Source organism: Bicyclus anynana, chromosome 1 (genome assembly GCF_947172395.1).
Source record: "Bicyclus anynana chromosome 1, ilBicAnyn1.1, whole genome shotgun sequence".
Lineage (NCBI taxonomy): Eukaryota > Metazoa > Arthropoda > Insecta > Lepidoptera > Nymphalidae > Bicyclus > Bicyclus anynana.
In genome coordinates this window covers 19,662,035-19,683,003 of record NC_069083.1, presented here as the reverse complement: position 1 = coordinate 19,683,003, position 20,969 = coordinate 19,662,035, and the positions used below count along the sequence as shown (strand labels likewise).

At 42.6% G+C, this 20,969-nt stretch overlaps 2 protein-coding genes across 3 annotated transcripts in view; both read right to left on the bottom strand.

Annotated features, from left to right (window-relative positions):
• LOC128198173 (cell adhesion molecule Dscam2-like) overlaps positions 1-9,665 on the bottom strand; it is a 35,922-nt gene extending 26,257 nt beyond the window's left edge. Inside the window, exons 1-9 of the mRNA XM_052882112.1 lie at positions 9,317-9,665; positions 9,083-9,224; positions 8,417-8,972; positions 6,861-6,997; positions 4,779-5,106; positions 840-1,292; positions 482-735; positions 269-420; positions 108-198 (exon numbers count right to left, since the gene is read on the bottom strand). Coding sequence (XP_052738072.1) covers positions 108-198; positions 269-420; positions 482-735; positions 840-1,292; positions 4,779-5,106; positions 6,861-6,997; positions 8,417-8,972; positions 9,083-9,224; positions 9,317-9,665 — 2,462 coding nt within the window. The remainder of the gene's footprint in view (positions 1-107; positions 199-268; positions 421-481; positions 736-839; positions 1,293-4,778; positions 5,107-6,860; positions 6,998-8,416; positions 8,973-9,082; positions 9,225-9,316) is intronic.
• Positions 9,666-10,353: 688 nt separating this feature from the next.
• Positions 10,354-20,361, bottom strand: LOC112055635 (cell adhesion molecule Dscam2-like). Of its 2 annotated transcripts, none has more exons than XM_052891454.1 (5): positions 19,940-20,361; positions 11,517-11,997; positions 11,047-11,230; positions 10,846-10,970; positions 10,354-10,781 (listed from the first exon to the last, which is right to left on the bottom strand). In XM_052891454.1, exons 2-5 carry the CDS (start codon positions 11,557-11,559, stop codon positions 10,354-10,356), a joined length of 780 nt encoding a protein of 259 aa, XP_052747414.1. In that variant the 5' UTR covers positions 11,560-11,997; positions 19,940-20,361. The 2 variants fall into 2 exon arrangements, with proteins under 2 accessions (XP_052747414.1, XP_052747420.1); XM_052891460.1 differs by having other exon boundaries at positions 20,217-20,361.
• Positions 20,362-20,969: the final 608 nt, after the last annotated feature.

Here is a 20,969-nt window from a genome sequence, read left to right as displayed (position 1 = left end):
GAGCGTGTAATGTGAATAGAACCCCTAGCGCAGCGCACGCGCGCACGGAGCGAGCGACGCGACCAGGGCGGGACGGGAGTCGTCATACGAAATGCACCTGTATGGACCTGATCGGATATCCGGCGTAGGGGCAGTGCAGCGTGAAGTTGTCTCCCGCCACCGCGCGCGCCGCGCCCAGCGCGCGCACCGTCGGCGGGCCTGCAACACGCGGCGGGTGAGAGGGGCGGCGGGCCGGGGCGGGGCGGCGGTCCGGGGCGGGCCGGCTCACCGTAGATGTTGAGGCGCGCGGAGTGCTCGGCGGCGCCCAGCGCGTTGCTGGCGCGGCACGTGTAGCGCCCGCCGTCGCCCGGCGCCGCCGCCGACACGTTGAGCGTGGACGCCACCTCGCCCGGCGCGCTCGCCTCCTCGCGCACCGAGTACCTGCGCAGAGCGGCGGTGAGAGGGCGCAGACGCGGGCGGGCGCGGGCGGGCGGGCCTGTACCTGTGCGGCGGCAGGAAGCGCTCCAGCGGCTGGCCGTCCAGCAGCCAGGCGACGCGCGGCGGCGGCGCGCCGGCGGCCACGCAGCGCAGCGCCACGCCGCCGCCGCCGCGCAGCGCCTGCTCGATGAACGTGTACAGCAGCTCCGGCGCCGAGTCTGCGGACAGCGGCGCGTCACTCGGCGGGACTGTTGCAGTGGCGCGGACGCAGTGACTGCTGGCATCACTGTTGTTCGTCCGCGCATAAAATAAACGCAACTAAGTATAAAACCAGACAAGTGAGAGTTGAACTCGCGTGAAGAGGGTTTTTTTATTTATTCTTTATAAGTTAGTCCTTGACTAACTGTGGGGGATCGGCTCACCTGCTGGCGTGCTGCGGCTGAGGGGGAGCCGTTCTCCGCCGGCTCGCTGCGTTTGTAGGGGAGTGGCTCACCTGCTGGCGTGCTGCGGCTGTGGGGGAGCGGATCACCCTCCGTCTCGCTGCGGCTGTGGGGGAGCGGCTCACCCGCCAGGCGCAGCTCGGCGGCGGCGCGCTCGGCGCGGCGACCGCGGCGCGCCACGCACTGGTACAGGCCGCGCTGCGCCCGCGTCACGCCGCGCAGCACAAGCGCGGGGCCCGCCGCCCCCGCCAGCGCCGCGCCGTCGCGCACCCACTGCAGCGCGGCCGCCGGCTCGCTGCAGCTGCAGGTGAAGCGCACCGTGCTCCCCGGCGGCGCCACCTGCGCGAGCCGCCGCTGTACTGCTGCCGGCGGGTGCGCCACGAGCGGGCACTGGGCTCCGATCGGACCGACCGCGAGGTTAGTGAGACCCAAGCCCTTTGGAAGGCACAGGACCCTACGACTGACTTCACCTAATATATTACTTTCTTACTGCTTATTTCTCAAAATATACTTTTAAGTTTTTTCTGTAATATTTAGTCATGAAGTAATCTGTTACTTTGTCATTTGATGTTTGTATGGGCCGAAGCACCCAAACCCACCGTGCACTATTGATTATTGAACTGGGGACGCGGGTCACACCAAATGAAACTACGGCTTGATCTCGTTGGGTTGGGTTTATTTAAGCAAACAATGTAGGCACTAATAACTGAGAACACCAACAATTTGGCAAACCGATGGCTTGCCTCATATACCCTAGTATGAACAAGTTATAGCGCGATCCAAAGTGTGAGTGGCGCCATCTAGTGCCACTGCACGTAAACATACCGCCCACCAAGGACATTTAGTGGCGAAATGTCCTTCATTATTCCGCCCACCGTGACCACATGAGATGTTCTTGGTGAGAAGTTTACATGTTTGACTTTACTGACCTACATACAAAATTTTTCAGATTTTACTTGGCATGATTTAAAATTTATACAAAATTAATGAACTGCTTAAGTTCATTGATCTTTGAACTAAAATTAATACAAAACTGTAAAATAAATTTGAACTTTTAAACAAATCATACTTGAAATATGAACTCTACTTAACAATAAATTATAAAATGAACTTAAAAATGTATCTATGGACTAAACTCTATAAGATTATAAAGATAAATTAAAATTGACCCATGAACTATGTAACTCTACAAACTACGTAACTACAAACTATGTAACTACTATCAATGATGTTTCTCTAAATTGAATAGTAAATTATAAAACGAATTTGAACTGGAAATATGCCCTAACTACAAATTAATTTAAAATTGATCTATGAATTAAATGTACAACCATCAAAGCATCAATTATTTACTTTGAATTTAAACATTGATTTTATTTAACTCTGAAACTTGCCCTTAAATTTTAGTTTGATTACAATACTAAAGTATAAAATGAATTTGAACTTTAAAAAAATAACTAAAATGCTAAATTATAAATGAACTTAAAATTGACCTATGACAAAACTGTACCGTTATACAGGGTGATTCGGTCTTTAGTGCGGATATTTTTTTTCGTGGTTCTGTATCATTAATAGAATATAAATCTACAAACAGTTCGATACATTTAATGTAATTTTTTTTTTAATTTATGTCTCTAAAATAACAAAATAATGTACATATTATTACTAAACAAGATATATTCAGCTTAAAAGTGATCTGGTGACGTCCTTTAGGTATCAAACGAAAATAAAATAAACGCACAATAGGGTGACCCTAAAATTCTGTTCAAAAGTAAATAACTTTAGCTAACGATAATTTTGTTATTTTTGAGTTAAAAAAAAAAAGAAAAAATACGTGATCATTAAATTTTGTTTATGTACAAAATATAAAAATATCCGCACTAAAAAAAATTTCTTCCTGTATAAAAGCTATCAAATAGTTGACTTTGAACTTTCCTTTTATTTTATTTTACCATGAATTTTACATTACATTAATTTAAGACCTTTTGAAAGTAGTATTTTTCATCCTGATAGCGATCACACGGGTTATATTATCAGTCTTTGGGTGCTATTCCAGAATTACGACCCATTAACTATATACCAGCTGCCAAGCGGCAGGTCCTCCTTGTAAGAGAGGACGTTTAAAGCTTTGGATCTCTCTTTGAATAAATTGCCATCTCGTTGAAAAGATTACGTTTAACATTAGGTTGCTCTCCAGTACAGCTACCAGAGGCTCTCCAATTGAAGCAAGTAAATCTCCAAATATAGATAATATAGAAACCTTTTGGGTAGGATGTTTTCTGAAAATGTATCGACAAGTGACCTAATTGCTGCTTCCGACTTAACCTTTTCTACCTTTGGCATTTTATATGAGATTCCTCGACCTATGATCTCGAAATTTGAACTGTCAAATTAACTATTTAGGTATTTAACCAGACGAGAACAATTGTGGAATTAGTCCACGCTTGAATGTTGTCCTTTTTGAACATCCACGACTGTAGTAGCTCAATTAATGTCTAGCCACCAGCGTTGTGCCACAATCTTCGTTTCCTTCTATTTCGTTGAAGACACCATAAAATATAAATATTTTACCTTTGTCCTCTATCTATTCTTGAATAAACCACGGCTACACATGCTAATTGGAAAGGATTGCAGAATCCGTATATAATTCAGTGGTAACATTCATCATTGGATTACTCAACCATCGGGGGCGTGTCCTGCAGTAAGTTGTTCTAATTCTCTAAAGTAAGTAAACTATCAATTTTGTAGTTATTTCAAAAATTAGCTCGTCCCAATTGAACCTGTTAAAATGTAACAGCTTTTAGATAAATATTTTTGCTTTTATAATTAAAGTTGTTATTTATCAATGGATTGTACAGATATGATGTAACTAATAATATTGATCCTTTTGTTTCAGGTCCGGATGACATCTCCGGCAGATTCACCGAGTAAGTAAAATGATCTTCACTTCTGTCTGTTTACGTGCAGTGGCACTAGATGGCGCCACACTTTGGATCGCGCTATGACTTGGTTCATACTAGGGTATATGAGGCAAGCCATTGGTTTGCCTAATTGTTGGTGTTCTCAGTTATTGGTACCTACTTTGTTTGTTTAAATAAACCCAACACCCATCGAGATCAAGCCGTAGTTTCATTTGGTGTGACCCGCGGCCCCAGTTCAATAGTGCACGGTGGGTTTGGGTGCTTCGGCCCATACACTGTCTAAGGTAAGTAACCTTTATTTTATTTTCCTTTATATATTATTTTTCCTTTTTGTTCTAGAACTTTTCATTGTCCTTTATCCTTTGATCTTTTGGTTATTTTTGTCCTGTATATGTTTGCCCTGTTTGTCCTAAGTAGTATTCCTGTTCTATTTGATCTTGAAGTCTTGTCCTGTTTGACCTTGTTAATTGTCCTGTTTGACCTTGTTGTCCTGTTTGACCTTGTTAATTGTCCTGTTTTAATATAATTTTTTGTTTCCTCTGTCAGCATACTTTTGTATATATACTTATAATTTTCTTCCATTTCCTTTCAATATATCAGTTTGTAAGACCGATATATTTTCCAGACTATTGAACTGGTTTTGACATGTCACCTTGCCTGTCAGAATCCAACCTAAACTGGTATTTTGTGCCAGAAGAGTGCCTGTTGGATCCTTTTTAATGCCATCCTGCAGAATTTGGCTATATACATTCGCTCCCAACAATAGCTCAATTTTTTTAGGCCTACTAAAATGTGGATCAGCTAAACTGAGATTCTGCAGTTCTATCCAATTTATTTCATTAATTCTTTTTTCAGGCAGATAACTTGTGATGTCTTTTAATACGTATGCTGTTACTTCGATTTTACGACCTCTGTTGAATCTAGATTTGAACTTAATAGACACTAAATGTTTAGAATTAATAGCTCTATCTCCTCCAAATCCCGTTATGGTTCCGCTTACTGCAGTCTTCTTGAGCTGTAACCGTTTCACAGCTGATTCGGTTATGAAACATGCTTGTGACCCTTGATCTATTAGTGCCCTAATATTTTGATCTCCAGTTTCAGACTCGGCTTTTACTAATGCTGTTGCAAGTAAAACCTGTCCGCTATTAGAGCTTCTTTGTGTTGATAAGCAGGAAACTATTGGTTCAGCACTAGTTGTAATTCTAGCACTCTCAACTGGTTCTCTTGCTATTGAACTGGTAGCTCTACTCTGGCTCTCCTGTTCTGGATGCAGAAGTGAATGATGCCGTTTTCTGCAATTGTCGATTCTGCAAGTTCCAGATTTTCTGCACTCATGAACTCGATGGTTACTACCCAAACAATTATAACAGATAGAGTTATTTGCTACAAAGTCGCATCGTTTTTCTACATCTTCACTTGCAAATTTTTTACAGAAACATAATTTATGACTACCTGAGCAAAATTCACAACGAAGTTTATCTGACTCATTCGTCACAACAAAAGTCTTTGGTCTGGAGCTGTTACCACTGGTCCGCTGTACTGAAGATTTTCTTGACTCTACGAATTCTAGTGCACGAAACCGATTCTCAATAAAACATTTGAACTGATCTAGAGTTGGCAAATTATTCAAATCTACTGAGCTCGAAATATGTAGCTCCCACTGCTTTCGAGTCTTTTGATCTAATTTAAAACTGACAATATGAATGATAATAATATCCCATGTGCTCACATCAATATCTATATTTTTTAAGGCATTTAAACAGTCTATGGTGGTGTCTATTAGTACTTTTAGACCCGACGCTGATTCCAAACTTATAGGTTTAATACCAAATAAACGTTGCAAAATATTGTTTGCCAAAAACTTTCTATTATTATAACGTTGTTCTAATAGTGACCAGCATTCACTATAATTTGCGCCCGTAATCGGAGTGTGCCGAATCAGTTGTTCGGCCTCATCCGTTAAGTGAGACTTTAAATAGTGTAGCTTTTGTACACTATCTAAAGTCTCGTTATTATGAATTAGGGCCAAAAATAAATCTCTAAATGTGGTCCATTCCGAATATTTACCAGAAAATGTGGGAATGGAAATTTTTGGTAATTTTACCCACGAATTTTGCTGTTGACCTGATATAATAGTTTTTTCCTTACTAGGTTGTTCTTTAGAAAACTGATTCAATATTTTTTTTATTAATGATTTATATAACAAATAAATATATTCTGTAGCTTCAAATATTTAATTTTCGACATATTGTTTACTAGATAAAGCATCTGCTTCTGATATTTCGTACAATTTTATGTTATTTGACCTAAAACTTAACCAATCTTTTTCTAAATTCTCTAATTTAACTTCTAGATACTCGAGAGTTATTCTATCCTTTGGGGTTTTCTTAAAATTAGAATATCCTCTTTTAATTAAATTTTGCAATTCAAATTGTACATTTAATAGACCTTCCATGGTTGAACTAATAAATCAATGAATCCTGCAAATTATTTAAATTATAAGTGAAGTTAAACTAAATTTCTATGACGTTCTATAAACAAGCAACAAAGTGTATTTCAATATCACTAAATTCAACAAAATGTTCTTTTAACCAAAATAATTCTATGTTCCAATTTCAAATCACAAAAAATTACAAGTCTTTTCTACCAAAAATTATCAAAGTTAATATTTTTTCTCAAAATTTTTACAGTGTTTTACACTTAGTTAACTCTGGCGGAAATCGGGCATAGGTTCCCCGTTCCCTCGTTTTTAATGAACTTATTCTAAGTCTTATCTAACATGCAAATTAATTCTAAGTTACTTTAATAAATTACTCTAATTCATCTTCCAGTCTATTTTCAATATTGAAATTTCAAAGTTATTTGCACCAAAGAAATAAAGTTCAATTTACTTTAACTAATAATATTTAAATTTGAAACGTCACTTTTGACACTTGACACTTTTGCACTCACGTGTCACATTGACAGCTGTCAATGTGATTTAAACTCCTGTCCTCTGTTGTCACTTGTCACAGCGCTGTCACACCGCTTCTAGCGCCGATGGCGCCCTCTGCCGGCGCCTTCCGTCGGTGCTACGTACTCGGTTTCTGCAGCAATCCACTGCGAGTACGGCGGGTGGTCTCCAGTGACCACTTTGTCCTCAAAAAATGTCCTCGGTTCCCGATATCCGGCTCGAAGGACCAATGTATGGGCCGAAGCACCCAAACCCACCGTGCACTATTGATTATTGAACTGGGGCCGCGGGTCACACCAAATGAAACTACGGCTTGATCTCGTTGGGTTGGGTTTATTTAAGCAAACAATGTAGGCACTAATAACTGAGAACACCAACAATTTGCCAAACCGATGGCTTGCCTCATATACCCTAGTATGAACAAGTTATAGCGCGATCCAAAGTGTGAGTGGCGCCATCTAGTGCTACTGCACGTAAACAATGTTTTTATTGTATTATATATGCGTGTCGCCGAGTGAGTTATTTGAACGGAAATCTACGTTAATTATTGCGATAATACTAGAATCACGTTTCTTGTAATTGGGACTTAATTATTTACTGTTTAAATAAATAATAACGGATAAATAAATAAGACTGTGAAAGACTGATCACGTGACTCTCGTCCAATAGTATTGCATTCAAATGGCGCGTAGGCCGCTGAAAGGTACGCTCTACGGAGTGAAGGTGCCCTCTGTAGTCTGTTGGTTGAGTAGTTCAGTGTAATCAAGTTCTTGGAATGGATACTCGTCTTCCATTTGTTAAATAGTAATGGCGCAGTGTGAAAATAGTGATAGTGTTTCCGAACTTCAGTGGGTGAGTTAATACAAGTAAGGCCATTGCATTGTTAGTTAATTAGCTGGGAGCCAACACCAGCTGAGAATGGGGGAGTATTAGTTAACTGTAAAAGGGCCCTTTAACCCAACTGGATCAGTTACAAGTCTGACATCAGCTGGTGGCTGACTCCTAGCCATATGATAGATAACTCTGGTTTGCATGTGATAGTATCAGCACTGTACTTGATCAATATAGAGGGTAGAACTGTATTAGCAAGTTAAATGATCGTTCCAGTAATGACCGATAGTGTTACTTTGTGTATCTGCCATCCTTGACACTTATAGCTCAGAACCTGCTCTGAGGCTACGGCTTATCCGTTATTAGAAGTAGTATTTAGTATGCTCCCTCGATATCAGAAGTGAAATATAGTCGATGCTCCGATATACGCAATTAACTGGAAGCTATGTCACAGTGATTTCATATCTGAGACCTTTTAAAAAGGACAAGCCTAGTTGATTTTTTATCTGCAAACAATTTAATGGGATTCGGAACAACTTCGGCAAATCTGTAGATCTATTTCGTCAGCGGTTAAAAATCATGTAAGATTTTTTGTCTGTTTAAGTACGGTAAATGATTATCACCCACTTTTAGAAATAAGTCTTATTTTAAATTTTGATCCCTATGACTCTATGAGTGCTTGAGTAATTGAGACGAATGGAAAAGATTGACAAAAGTATTCTTCCACAAGTGGGGCAAGGGTTGATGGTGACTGAGTGCTCTGTATGCCTAACAAAAGTTGCTGTGTCTAAAGGGAGGATATTGAATTTTAATTCGATTCTAGGATTTTTAAATGCGGGCACAGCACCTACCAGCACGGCCGGTTCAACGCTGACGGTGAAGTCCTCCAGCACGAGCACGCGCAGGCGCACCGTGGCCTCGCCCAGCGCGTTGTGCGCCTTGCACAGCCACGCGCCCGCGTGCTGCGGCTCCGCGCGCGCCGTGCACAGCGCCGCGCCGCCCGCCCAGCGCCACAGCGCGTCGGGCGGCACGAGCGCCAGCCCGCCCGCTCGCTCGCGGTACCACGCGTACTGCGGCGCCGGCTGCGCGCGCGCGGCGCACGGCAGGCAGAAGGGCGCGCCCGGCGCCACACGCAGCTCGCGCGCCGCCGGCAGGGCGCGCGGCGCGGCGGGCGCGGGCGCGGCCAGTACGGCCAGGCGCGCGGGCGGCGAGCGGCGCGAGGTGGCGGAGAGCGCGTGGCGCGCCAGGCAGCCGTAGGCGCCCGCGTCGCTCGCACGCACGTCGCGCAGCAGCAGCGCGCCGCCCGCCAGCACGTAGCGCGCGCCTGCAACAGCGCGAGCGGCGGGTAGCGGGCGCACCACCGCCGCACGGGTGCTCTCGGGGAAGACGCCTACGGCCTTGTAATACCTATTGTTGTTTATTCACGTAAATATTGTTGCTTGGGAGAGATCGCTTGTTAGCGATGAGGCCGCCCATTGTGCATTTTGTAAATGCTTTGTAATGTATTGTATTGTTACGTGCTAGGGTTCGTAGATTTCGGTGATTTCGGTGTTATTCCACTTCTTTCCGAACTTAAACTGCCACGAGCACTGTTGCACTGTTGCTTTATTCTCTCAGGCCCGTAAGTGCCCGGGCGGAGTCGCGTCCGAAGCTGAGGTTCTTGCGCGAGGCTCGTAGCGTAAAGACGCTACGGTCATTGGGTACTCCCTGGTGGGAGCGTTTGTTTATTTCCGTCTTGGATTTGTTTTTACCTTCTTGGTTTTCATTTACTTGTTTGCGTTGTAATTTCTTGATGGCATACTCTGTGTCTAAAGACGTAGCTACGTAGGCCGCGTCGTCAGCGTAGAGCGCCAGTGTGACCCCGGGGAGGGTTGGGATATCATCCGTGAACAGCGAGTAGAGCGCCGGTGAGAGACAGCTTCCCTGCGGTACTCCTGCCGTGGCTGGGTGTTCTTGCGAGAGCTCTTCTTGTACCTTGACCTTGAAACGTCTGTTGCTCAGGAAGGATTTAATTATTCGGACGATCTTCGGAGAGTTTGAAGTGTGTCTCAGTTTGTGGATCAGGCCCTCGTGCCATACTCGGTCGAAGGCCTTCTCCATGTCAAGGAAAGCCGCCACCGCTTTCTCCTTATTATTTCGAGTGCTTATTACGAGATGCAAGACTCTTGCTAACTGAAGTGTTGTGCTGTGTTCGGATCGGAATCCGAACTGCTCTTCTCTTGGAGTCAGGTGCGGCGATAGCTCTTGCTAGAGTCGCACCTCGAATATCTTGGATGGAGTCGGAAGTAGGGTAATTGGGCGGTAGCTCTCCGCCTTGTGCGGGTTTTTCCCGGGCTTTAGCAGCATCATAATTTGCCCGATTTTCCATAGATTTGGGAAGTGGCCGGCGCGTAGGATCCCGTTTTAGAGCCGGGTTAGCGCTACCACTGCCTTCCGTGGTAAATGGCCAAGGGCGATGTTAGGGATTCCATCGTGTCCGGGGGCTTTCTTTAGCTTGGCCTTCTTGATGATTTTATTGATCGAGCCCGGGGAAAAGTAGAGAGAAGCTTCCGGATCCTCTTCTTGAGCAGCGGCTTCGAAGTGGTGGCGGTTTCCTTGTTCGATTTCCTCCGAATGTGAGAAGTCGACGACTGGGAACGGACTAAACTGGGACTCTAAGTGAGAGGTGAAGATCTCAGCTCTATCTGCTGCACGGTACCGGAGGTTACCATCCTCGTGCAGCAGAGGTATTTTCGGTAAAATAGCTCTTGTGAATTGTCTGCAGATCTTGTGTAGAGCCGTTTGCTCATCACTGCCACGAGCATCGCGTCGGTCGCGTATTTATACCCGTTACAATGATTCTACACCAAGGAACGCCTAAACGCGTGTCGTTTATTCCATGAAATTCGACAAAAAAAAATAATAACAAAAGATAACGCGATGTAAACAACACAAGTTGTAGACAACTCGATAGGAGCGAGTGATTATGGACCTTAATCTGTAGTGATAGGGTTTTCCGTAACACCATGTTCCTTGTTCGACAGAACTGACTACTCGTAAGTAAACTGAGAGTGTAGTCACCGGGAGAGGGCGCGTCCACCTGCAGCACCTCCTCGCCGCGGTAGAAGAGCGCGGGCGCGGCGAGCGCGGCGGGCTCGCTGCGACACCACAGCGCCGCCACGCCGCCCGCCGCGACCGTCGCGTCCGACAGCGACACCACCCACGGCGCGTCCGGCACTGCGGGCGAACAGGCGTCAGTACGTCGGCGCTGAGGCGGCTCGGCGTCCGGTCGGTGCCGTACCTGGCTCCAGCAGCACGTCGCGCGACACGACGGCGCCGTGCGCGCTGGCGGCGCGACAGCGCACCACGCCGGGCTCGTCGCGCGCGCTCGGGAATAGCTCCAGCGTGCCGTTGCTGTATGTCCTCCTGAGAACGTCACTGAGTCTCAGGACATGGAATGTTACATGGTTTATACGAGCACAATGCGTGAACGGCGCAGTACCTGACGCCGGGCTCGTCGAGCAGCTCGGCGCCGTCCTCGCCCAGCCACGCCACGCGCGGCGGCGGCTCCCCGCGCGCCCCACACGCCAGGCGCGCGCCGGCCGCCGCGGCGTAGCGCAGCTGCGGCGGCGGCTGCTCGGCGAACCACGGGCCCAGCCGCGCCGGCGCCGGGCCCACCGCGCCCTCTACTGGCAATAGCGTTTCAGGATCAGCTCTAGCTTGCACAGACAGTTATTATAAGATATATTAAACTAACAAAAATAAAACTAAATGAAAAACCTAACTGCACATTTATGCGACTGTCCATCATTAGCATATCGTCTGTTGAGCTCGAGTCTACTCTCAGAATGAGAGCAAGCGCTGCGACGGTCGCGGCGAGCATCCCGCGGGGCGCTGCCTACGTGTATGTGTTGGGCGACAGTCTGAGGCGTCGCGCGCCGCACTAGCCGGGCACGATGCCGAACACCTCACCGGTGAGCGCCAGAGCAAGCGCTGCGACGGTCGCGGCGAGCATCCCGCAGGGCGCTGCCTACGTGTATGTGTTGGCCGACAGTCTGAGGCGTCGCGCGCCGCACTAGCCGGGCACGATGCCGAACACCTCACCGGTGAGCGCCAGAGCAAGCGCTGCGACGGTCGCGGCGAGCATCCCGCAGGGCGCTGCCTACGTGTATGTGTTGGCCGACAGTCTGAGGCGTCGCGCGCCGCACTAGCCGGGCACGATGCCGAACACCTCACCGGTGAGCGCCAGAGCAAGCGCTGCGACGGTCGCGGCGAGCATCCCGCAGGGCGCTGCCTACGTGTATGTGTTGGCCGACAGTCTGAGGCGTCGCGCGCCGCACTAGCCGGGCACGATGCCGGACACCTCAGCGGTGAGCACGAGAGCCGGCGCTGCGACGGTCGCAGCGAACATCACGCGGGCCGCGGACGGGTGGGCGCTGGCGTCGCGCACTACCTGTCAAGTGAACAGCTCACCGTTAAAACTTTTCATGGATTCACCGCGCGGGTGGCGAGAGTGGACAGACGGGACAGGCGGGAGGGGGCAAAGAGAAACACTTAGAGAAGAGCCCCGAGAGCTCTGGACTTGTGACCAACGGGTGTAGGGTTAGGTATATCCTCGACAGTTAACTAAAACTCTCCTTCTCTACTCTCTACGCACTTAACACTTGCTTCAGTTATAGCGATAACTTTGTTAATTAACTATGCGATAAGTTTTGCTTGGAAAAAAAATAATGAAAAAAATTCAAACGACTGCAAAAACATAAAACGTACCGACTAAACTAAAAAGCGGAAAATAATATCGTGTTACGTTCTACCTACTGATCAGTTTGAAGGCGGTACTAACCCGGTGATGTATTAATTCCAGCCATGACCGAATATCATAAAGATAAAGGTTTTTCAGATTGTGTTCTTTCATGTAGCTCTTGAGACGGCTTAAATTAATACGACATCGGTTTAGCACCGCCTTCAAACGGATCAGTAGATAGAACATAATACGATGTTATTTTTCGCTTTTTAGTTAAGTTGGTACGTTTTATGATTTTGAAGTCAGTTTAATTTTTTTTAATAAAATATGAGACGAATAACTTAGCATTCCATGGATTCACCGTGCGGATGCCGGGTCCATCACGTGGTAGAGAGAAAAACTCCGAGCAGAGTCCTGAACTTGTGACTACAGGATGTAGGGTTAAGGAATTCCTTGACGATAGATCAACACTCCCCGTCCTCTGCTCGTGTTGTTCTGCCCCCTGCCTAGCCAAATTTGATAAGATCCTATTAGAGCAGCTTTGGATACTCGGTCTAATATAGAATTAGCTGCACTTCTAGAGAGGCCAAGGTCTTTAAGCAAGTTATAGAGATTTTGCTGGTGATCCACTCGCACCTACTTCTACGGCGTACAGACTAACTACATAGTTTTATTACATACTTTTATTTATCAATTTTTAGTGTAATCATAATACGAGTAGTTTTAGATGTAGGTATTCCCCCAAGGTATGTTGCTCTGTGTAGTCGTGTTAAAACCCCTAATGACAGTCACAAGCTATATCTCGGTGAAATGTCCTCATCAATACAAATTTATCAAGCCCAATCACAAGAGAGCTACTGTTTATCGACGCATGGACCGATTTGAATAATTCTGTTTTGTTCGAAAGGGAATACTCCTGAGGTGGTAACATTTTCATCATATCAGGATCTGATGATGGGATTCTTGAGAAATCGAGGAGAACTATCAAAAATCGTAGGGGCAACTATAGCGTTTTATATTTTTTCCATTGACCACTAAAACACTACAACTGAATGAAGGTCTGGAGTCGATCTGATGATGGAGCCGAAAGACACGAGGGAACTCTTTAATGACTTACAACAGTTACCTTGTGTTTGGGCTTGATTGATTTGTGTTGATAAAAATTTTTCACCTAGATGGGTTGTGACTGTCATTAGAGGGTCTGATGATGGAGACGAAGGACATGCACTGGAACTCCTCAACGGTTAACAGTAGCTACCTTATGATTGGGCTTGATTGATAATGAAATTACAAGGAAAACTGTAACGGCTAATAAGCAATTGCTATTTAAAGAGTAATAGTCGACCAACTTAAAAAATTATACCTCAGAGTCAGTTAAAACTAGAAAAATGAGATTTAGTCAGGTTATGCATATTAATTACGTATACAAAGCAGTAAAAAGAAAATTTGAAAAAAATAATTTTGGGGTTCCTTCCCTACATGCAAAGTACTACAGTGTCGGGTGTCGTTATCGTTATTTGCATTACGTAAGGGATTAAAGTGCTAACTTAATCTACGGAACCCTACGCTGTGAGTGGCTGCTGTAGATTTTAAAGATTACGGATTAAATTTTAAAATGTACTTTATTACTATTTTTATAATTATGGTTTTATGTAAATATATTGATTTGTATAAGAAGCTTTGAGTGCAATATTATATGAATATTACCAAAGTACTATACGTACGTATGTATAGTACGTTGGTAATTTAATCCGCAATGTTTACCAAAATTCAGATCTTTAAAATCTTAACTACAGCAGTTACGGCATAAAAAAAATTTATTCAAGATAGAAAAAAAATAAAAATTCGAAAAATAAAATATACACTTGGTTTTTAGGGTTTCTAGGGATTTTTGGAAAACTATTCAAATACGTTTTAGACAATGAATAATGTTACGAGGTACGCTAGGTACGCAAAATCATTTAAAAATTCGTTACATTAGAGCTTTTATATACACTTTTTTGTTTTATTTAAAAATACCAAATACTTATGATTTTACATGCATTCAAAGTTCGCATAAACATCGACCCCCGCTAACGGTCGCGATATCACATCAATCCATCTACTAAATAGTCCGAACAAAGCCTAAACATTTGGTTTGGAAAGGTGAGCCCATTCTTAAGTTCTGAAATTACAACGTAAAGTGGCATTGATTTTTAAACCTGTGTAAATTATTTCTCTTGGAAAAATCACAGACAACATAAAAAGATATTTACGCATTTGATAACCTATATAATAAATCTCACAAATTGGTTTTCGAAAATAGAAACTTTAATTTAAGTACATAAAATATGAACACAACGCGTAAATGACAATCATTACTTAAACAGTATTTGGCAGGATGGACAACAAATGTTTGACAGGTAAATAACAATAATAATAATAATAAACAAAGTAATATTTATGGAAAATATTCATCTTTCATAATTACTAGTTTGTCAAGTTTTTATTGTTTTTAAGATGTATTCTGCTATACTTAGCGGATACAAATCCAACGAATCAAAACCCATACCAAATATCTCGAGTTATAAGTGTTGTAACAAACCCGACTCATTCATTGTTTTGAAACCTTTTTTTAGGATTTCAAATGTACGTAGTACAAAAACGGAACCATTTTAATATTATCAGTCACGCATATCGTAATGTCTGTCTGTTTTCTCCGAATGTACCGGACCAATCCAGTTAACATTTAGTACACATATTATCAAATGTTGTGAACCAAACGCAGAGATGTCCGTGTATAGGTAAAGTTTGAATATGAGGGGCACTTATGTGGAGGTAAGATGAAAAGTTGAAACAAAAAAACTTTTGCAAACTTCATCGTGTTATACATTAAATAAAAGAAAATGAATATTTTTTTGGAATAAAAAAAATAGCGTTCAAGTTATTTAAACAAATAGACGACAATTGATCATGTCCTTTTTCTCAACTGCTGTATGTTCAATTTTCAAAAAAAATCAGAAATTAGCTTTTTACTTGAAGATTTCTGGAAAACTTCGAAAATCTGAAATTTTTGAATATGAAGGTCGATTTGGGGGGGAAGAAAAAAAACTAGAAAAAATAATCTTCTAACTCCATCTTGTGGCACATCAAATGAGAGGTCTTGACGAGAGGATTTTAAAAATATCTTTTTTATAATTTTAAAATAAATAGTTTCCAAGTTACTCAAAAAAAGATATACCATTCCCCCCTTTTGTCCAATACGAAACCTAAAATTTTGAAAAAAAATACATAAGTTAACTTTCTATTTGAATATTCCGGGAAAACCTCAGAACACTGAAATTTTTGAATATGAAGGTCACTTTTAGGAGGCAAGATGGAAACAACAAAAAAAAAACATGTGATACGTCAAATGAAAGTGCTTATTTAAAAGACCTTAAATATATATTTTTTGTAATTTTAAAATAAATAGTTTCCAAGTTATTTAAAAAAAACGACGAAAATTAGACATTCTTTTCTCCGACGCTACTGAATCTAAAATTTCGAAAAAAATATTTAGCTTTCTACTTGAAGATATCCGGAAAACTTTGAAACTCTAAATTTTTTTTATATTAAGTTCACTTTTGGGGGGCAAGATGGAAAATAAAAAAAATATTAAACTGCATGTGACATATGAAATGAAATCTATAACAGGAAATCTTGTGCATATTATTATAAAACCTATTCATCAAAACTAATGTTAAGTTTTGTTAAAAAATATTAAGTATAATAATAATTGTAGGTTTAACTGGCCGCCTATAGTAATTAGTAACTCAGATCGTGTGGCAATATGGAAGAGCAAGGAGTTGCATGGACGATTCTACAAGGCCCTTACTGGGCCGGATGTAGATCAAATAACATCTGTATCTTGGTTGCAATTCGGTGACCTCTTTGGGGAAACCGAGGGTTTTGTCTGTGCAATTATGGACGAAGTTATAGAGACGAGAAACTACCGCAAACACATTATGAAAGATGGTACTCTAGACATCTGTCGAGCGTGTCATCGTTCTGGGGAGTCCCTCAGGCATATTGTGTCCGGGTATTCTCACCTTGCTAACGGCGAATACTTGCACAGACATAATCAAGTAGCCAAGATTATCCACTAACAGCTTGCTCTTCGGTATGGCCTTATCGATTTTGAGATGCCTTACTATAGGTACGACCCAGCGTCAGTTCTTGAAAATAGCAGTGCATTGCTCTACTGGGACCGAACGAATATCACTGACAGGTATATTGTAGCCAATAGACCTGATATAGTGCTAGGCGATCGGTCAGCGCGTGTGCAATAATTGTTGATATTACAGTTCCACATGACGATAATCTGGTTAAAGCCGAGAAGGAAAAAGTATCAAAATACTTGAACCTTCCTCACGAGATTACCGCCATGTGGAATGTTGAGTCAACTATTATGGTTCCGATAGTTGTTTCAGTCAATGGTCTTATAGCGAAAAGCTTCGACCAACACCTTAAGAAGCTTTCGCTTAACTGTTGGATCAAGAGTCGGATACAAAAGGCAGTGATTCTTGAGACGGCGCGTATTGAGAGGAGGTTCCTCACTCTGGAGCCCTGACCACCGGTTGCTTGGACGCTCAAATGTCCCGCAGCGGGTGGGTGGATTTTTTTTTTAAATTTTTAATAATGTTTTGTATTTTATACTAATATTGTTAAAAATATTAAAAAAAGAAGTAATAAATAAATGAGAGATCATAGAAATTGTAGGTTTAGATAAATATTTAACGAAACAAATCAGCCTCAAAGTTATATAATTAGGTACATTTTCAGGTCAGTTTTCAAAAACATGATGGATTAACATCGTTCGGAACCCTCGTCACGCGAGTTCAACTCGCACTTGTCCGGTTTTTTTCTTGACTCATTGTTCTATTCTATTGTTAAAAGATAGTCTTTGTTCTCTGAAGATATTTATGGGCGGTGCAATCTTATTATCTCTATTATAATTTAACTTTTCAATATTATAAGTCAACGATTCGTCCTCTACACCATAATAATTTTAAGCTGGTACAACAGCAAACATGGGAATAAGAGATGTAACAACTACTTCACGATCGTGAATACGCCTATAGAATGCAGTGTCTGCAATAGGTGGATTTAGTTCCACGAAATAATATAGTCAACAATATTTGCAGAATCTGAATGGCGATGTTTGTCTCAATCTGCGGCACTAATGTCGTTAATTATACTTTTGTGTTTTTGCCCTATAATTATACTTTTGTGTTTTTGCCCTATAATTATACTTTTGTGTTTTTCATCATCAATATCAATATCAATTGGGACATTTTGTACAGATGGTACAAAATGTGTGAACATTGGTGATTTTGTATAATTTATAATTTTTTTCTGTATCTATGCTATTTATTCTATTCGTCGTCATCGTCATCAACCCATATTCGGCTCACTGCTGAGCTCGAGTCTCCTCTCAGAATGAGAGGGGTTAGGCCAATAGTCCACCACGCTGGCCCAATGCGGATTGGCAGACTTCACACACGCAGAGAATTAAGATAATTCTCTGGTATGCAGGTTTCCTCACGATGTTTTCCTTCACCGATTGAGACACGTGATATTTAATTTCTTAAAATGCACACAACTGAAAAGTTGGAGGTGCATGCCCCGGACCGGATTCGAACCCACACCCTCCGGAATCGGAGGCAGAGGTCATATCCACTGGGCTATCACGGCAGGCATTTATTCTATTGTAGCGTGCCTTATATTCAATCACAAATACCGTTTGCAGTGAACCCTAAGCAGGCAAACTGCTAGGTAAACATTTTCTGTAAGAACGTTCGCTTCGATGTGAAGTTAAGGCAGTCGTTCCTAACTCGTCCCTACCAACGCTCGTGTTCTAGTATTCATTAACCAGTCCGCTTAAGTAAGACATTTTATATACTTTAAATTTATATTATTCATGTGTATCAATAAACGTTAATTAGTTCGTCTACTTGATTTATTATTTGGATTCCTGACAGAGGCACGCAATAACCTTCTTTAGCCCATCAATCTATCAAATCCAATTACAACATATTCATCTCCCATAAATTGGTGACCCCGCTCTGTCTTGGAATCCTGAGCACGGGTTATCCCATAAATTGGTGACCCCGCTCTGTCAAGGAATTCTGAGCACGGGTCATTCCACATATTGGTGACCCCCGCTCTGTCAAGAATTCAGAACACAGGTCATTCCACAAATTGGTGACTTCGTTCTGTCAAAAAAACTCCATTTGGTAAAGGAATTTTACCACGTAAATCAAGTCGATGAACTCGCGGTAACTAGGGCAACAAACGAACACGCAGCGAATTCCTTGGTGTGGAGCAGTTACGAATGACTCGCGGACTACATTAAGTTAATTTTTAATATGTTTATCTTTCTTTTACATAACATAGTTTTTCTGTTACATTTTTTTTTTACATTTTGCCTCCGTAAAGACTCTAAGTGATTATATATATAGTGCTGTGCCGAATCATTTTATAGACACTGTAAGTAACCGATATTTTTTGTAAACTGTAAATAATCGACATTATTTTGTAAACCATGATAACGCGTCGAGCAAGCAGTTCACTCAGCTACAGCCGCTATCGCCAGCGAAAAATGGCAGCGCAGCAGCTCGCAAGGTACCAATAAAGCCAGGCTCACTGCAATAACGACGATAAACTTAGCCGTTATCAGGTTTAAAATAATTTCTGTATTCTTCTAATAGCGAGGCCCATATATGCAGCACATAAAGGTAACTGTTCCGATATTTCTTTAACCTGCTGAGCAAACTATTTGAAAATTATCAAATCACATTATTTTTAAGCATGTTCTTGGCATTTTTTATAAATGATACACACAATACACTTTACACACACATTTTTTTATAAATGTCTTATACTCTATCTTACTCCCCAATATTTTATTTTCGCGTGTTTTATATTAAATCATTATATTTATTAACATATTAAGCCACTTCTTAACCCATTAGAGGTAGAACTTAAAAAATACTTAAATCACATTATCTTTAGATTTTTTTTTACACAACATAATAACGAGGACAACGAAAGTAAAAATAATAACATAAGTTATTTTAAGAAGAGTAACTTGAAAAATTAAGGACTTTCCATACACTAAGCTTTCAACCCCTATTTCACCACCTTCTGTTTTTATTTTCACGATAAAAAATGTCAAGGCTCGTTTGAATTCATTCAGTAGTTTCGGTCACGGTCCACAAAAAGACGGATAGACCTCCAAAAATAGTTTTGGTTTCAGTACCTTATTGTCCTCCTCGTTAATCCAGCCCTGTCGCACAATTCATTATTAACGAACCTCTACCAAATATAAACCACCTCACTTCAAAATTCCAAGTTTGTAGGGATAAAAATAAAAGATTTTCATATAAATTTGCTAGAGTCTTTAAATCTTCTTAATCCGGTCCTAAAGATTACTAACTGTTAACTACCTCCCTGCTAAATTTCAAGTTTGTAGCACAACAATTATGTACTAAATTGCGAAAGGCGAGAGGCCTTTCTTAATGCGGCCTTGGCGCAAAATTTGTATGTAACGGACCTCTATCAACTAAAAACACTATCCTGCCAGATTTCATGTAAGTAACATAAAAAATTAAGAGCTTTCACACAAACTTACGAGAGCCTCTAGACCTCCTTAATCCGGCCCTATCGCAAAATCCATTCAAGCAAACGTTAATTAACTGTTATTGTACGCGATTTTACACAACTGGGGTCAGATTGTGCCCGTTCAATCTGAAAGTCGAACTCGGGACATGATACGTAGACGAACAGTTTCACCGCTGGACCGAGGAGTCAAAAGTTTTAACAAAATACACTAAATTTAATTTCAGGTGGGTTTATGGATCTAATTAGAATGATTTAGTAAACGGTGTCGTTGGTTAACCAAAACCCACCCGCACACAGCTCACATCCACCGCACGACGCGCACTCCACACGACACGACACTCGGCACGACACGACACACTCGACTCGCTGAAACGCGCGCTCGCCGCCGCTGCCACCGGCGGACTGTGCCGGCGCTGGCCGGCCGCCGGCGGGCCTGACGCCTCAGTGACGCTGACTGCTGGCGGCGCAGTCTGCGGGCTCACGCCGCACGCCGCACGCCGCACGCCGCACGCCGCACGCCGCACGCAAGGAAAATTTTAAACAACAAATCATTTGATGAGTTTTGTTTTTTTAACAAAATGCCTACGTTTTTAATCTTATTTCGTGTCGATTAATTTTCATTGCATTCTAAATATTTTTCTCAGGAAACTGACATTAATCCGTATTCTGTAAGCAATGCCGCGCCGCCGTACGCCGTACGAAGGGACATTTAATTACGTATTGCTCTGTAATTTGTGCTTCGCTGTACATCAGCATTTATCAACTTCATACTGTCGTCAATGAAGTGCGCTGTTTCGGTTTTACGTCTTATTCTGCTATCGTCAAGGGGCGCGGTGGCGCAGTGATTGCGGTGCTGTGCTGCCGGGAAATCCAAGGTTCGAGTTGCTACATGAGGCGGCAGTACTACGTGCTTTGGTGGCGTGGTTGCTTCTACTGGTGCAGATGGCAGGATTTCATATTAAATTGCATTGTTATCGGTTCCGGCAAACGTCGGTTCTTCTAGATTGAGGCAGAGGCTTACCGGTTGTACTTTTTTTTGC

What these genes read in the sequence shown, in the direction of transcription:
- LOC112055635 (XM_052891454.1), bottom strand. Translation starts at nt 11,559, where the DNA reads ATGCTCGCCGCGACCGTCGCAGCGCTTGCTCTGGCGCTCACCG. An exon ending in GCTTGCTCTGGCGCTCACCG is followed by an intron (nt 11,231 to 11,516) that starts GTGAGGTGTTCG and finishes TATTGCCAGTAG; the next exon opens with AGGGCGCGGTGGGCCCGGCG. An exon ending in CTCGACGAGCCCGGCGTCAG is followed by an intron (nt 10,971 to 11,046) that starts GTACTGCGCCGT and finishes TGACGTTCTCAG; the next exon opens with GAGGACATACAGCAACGGCA.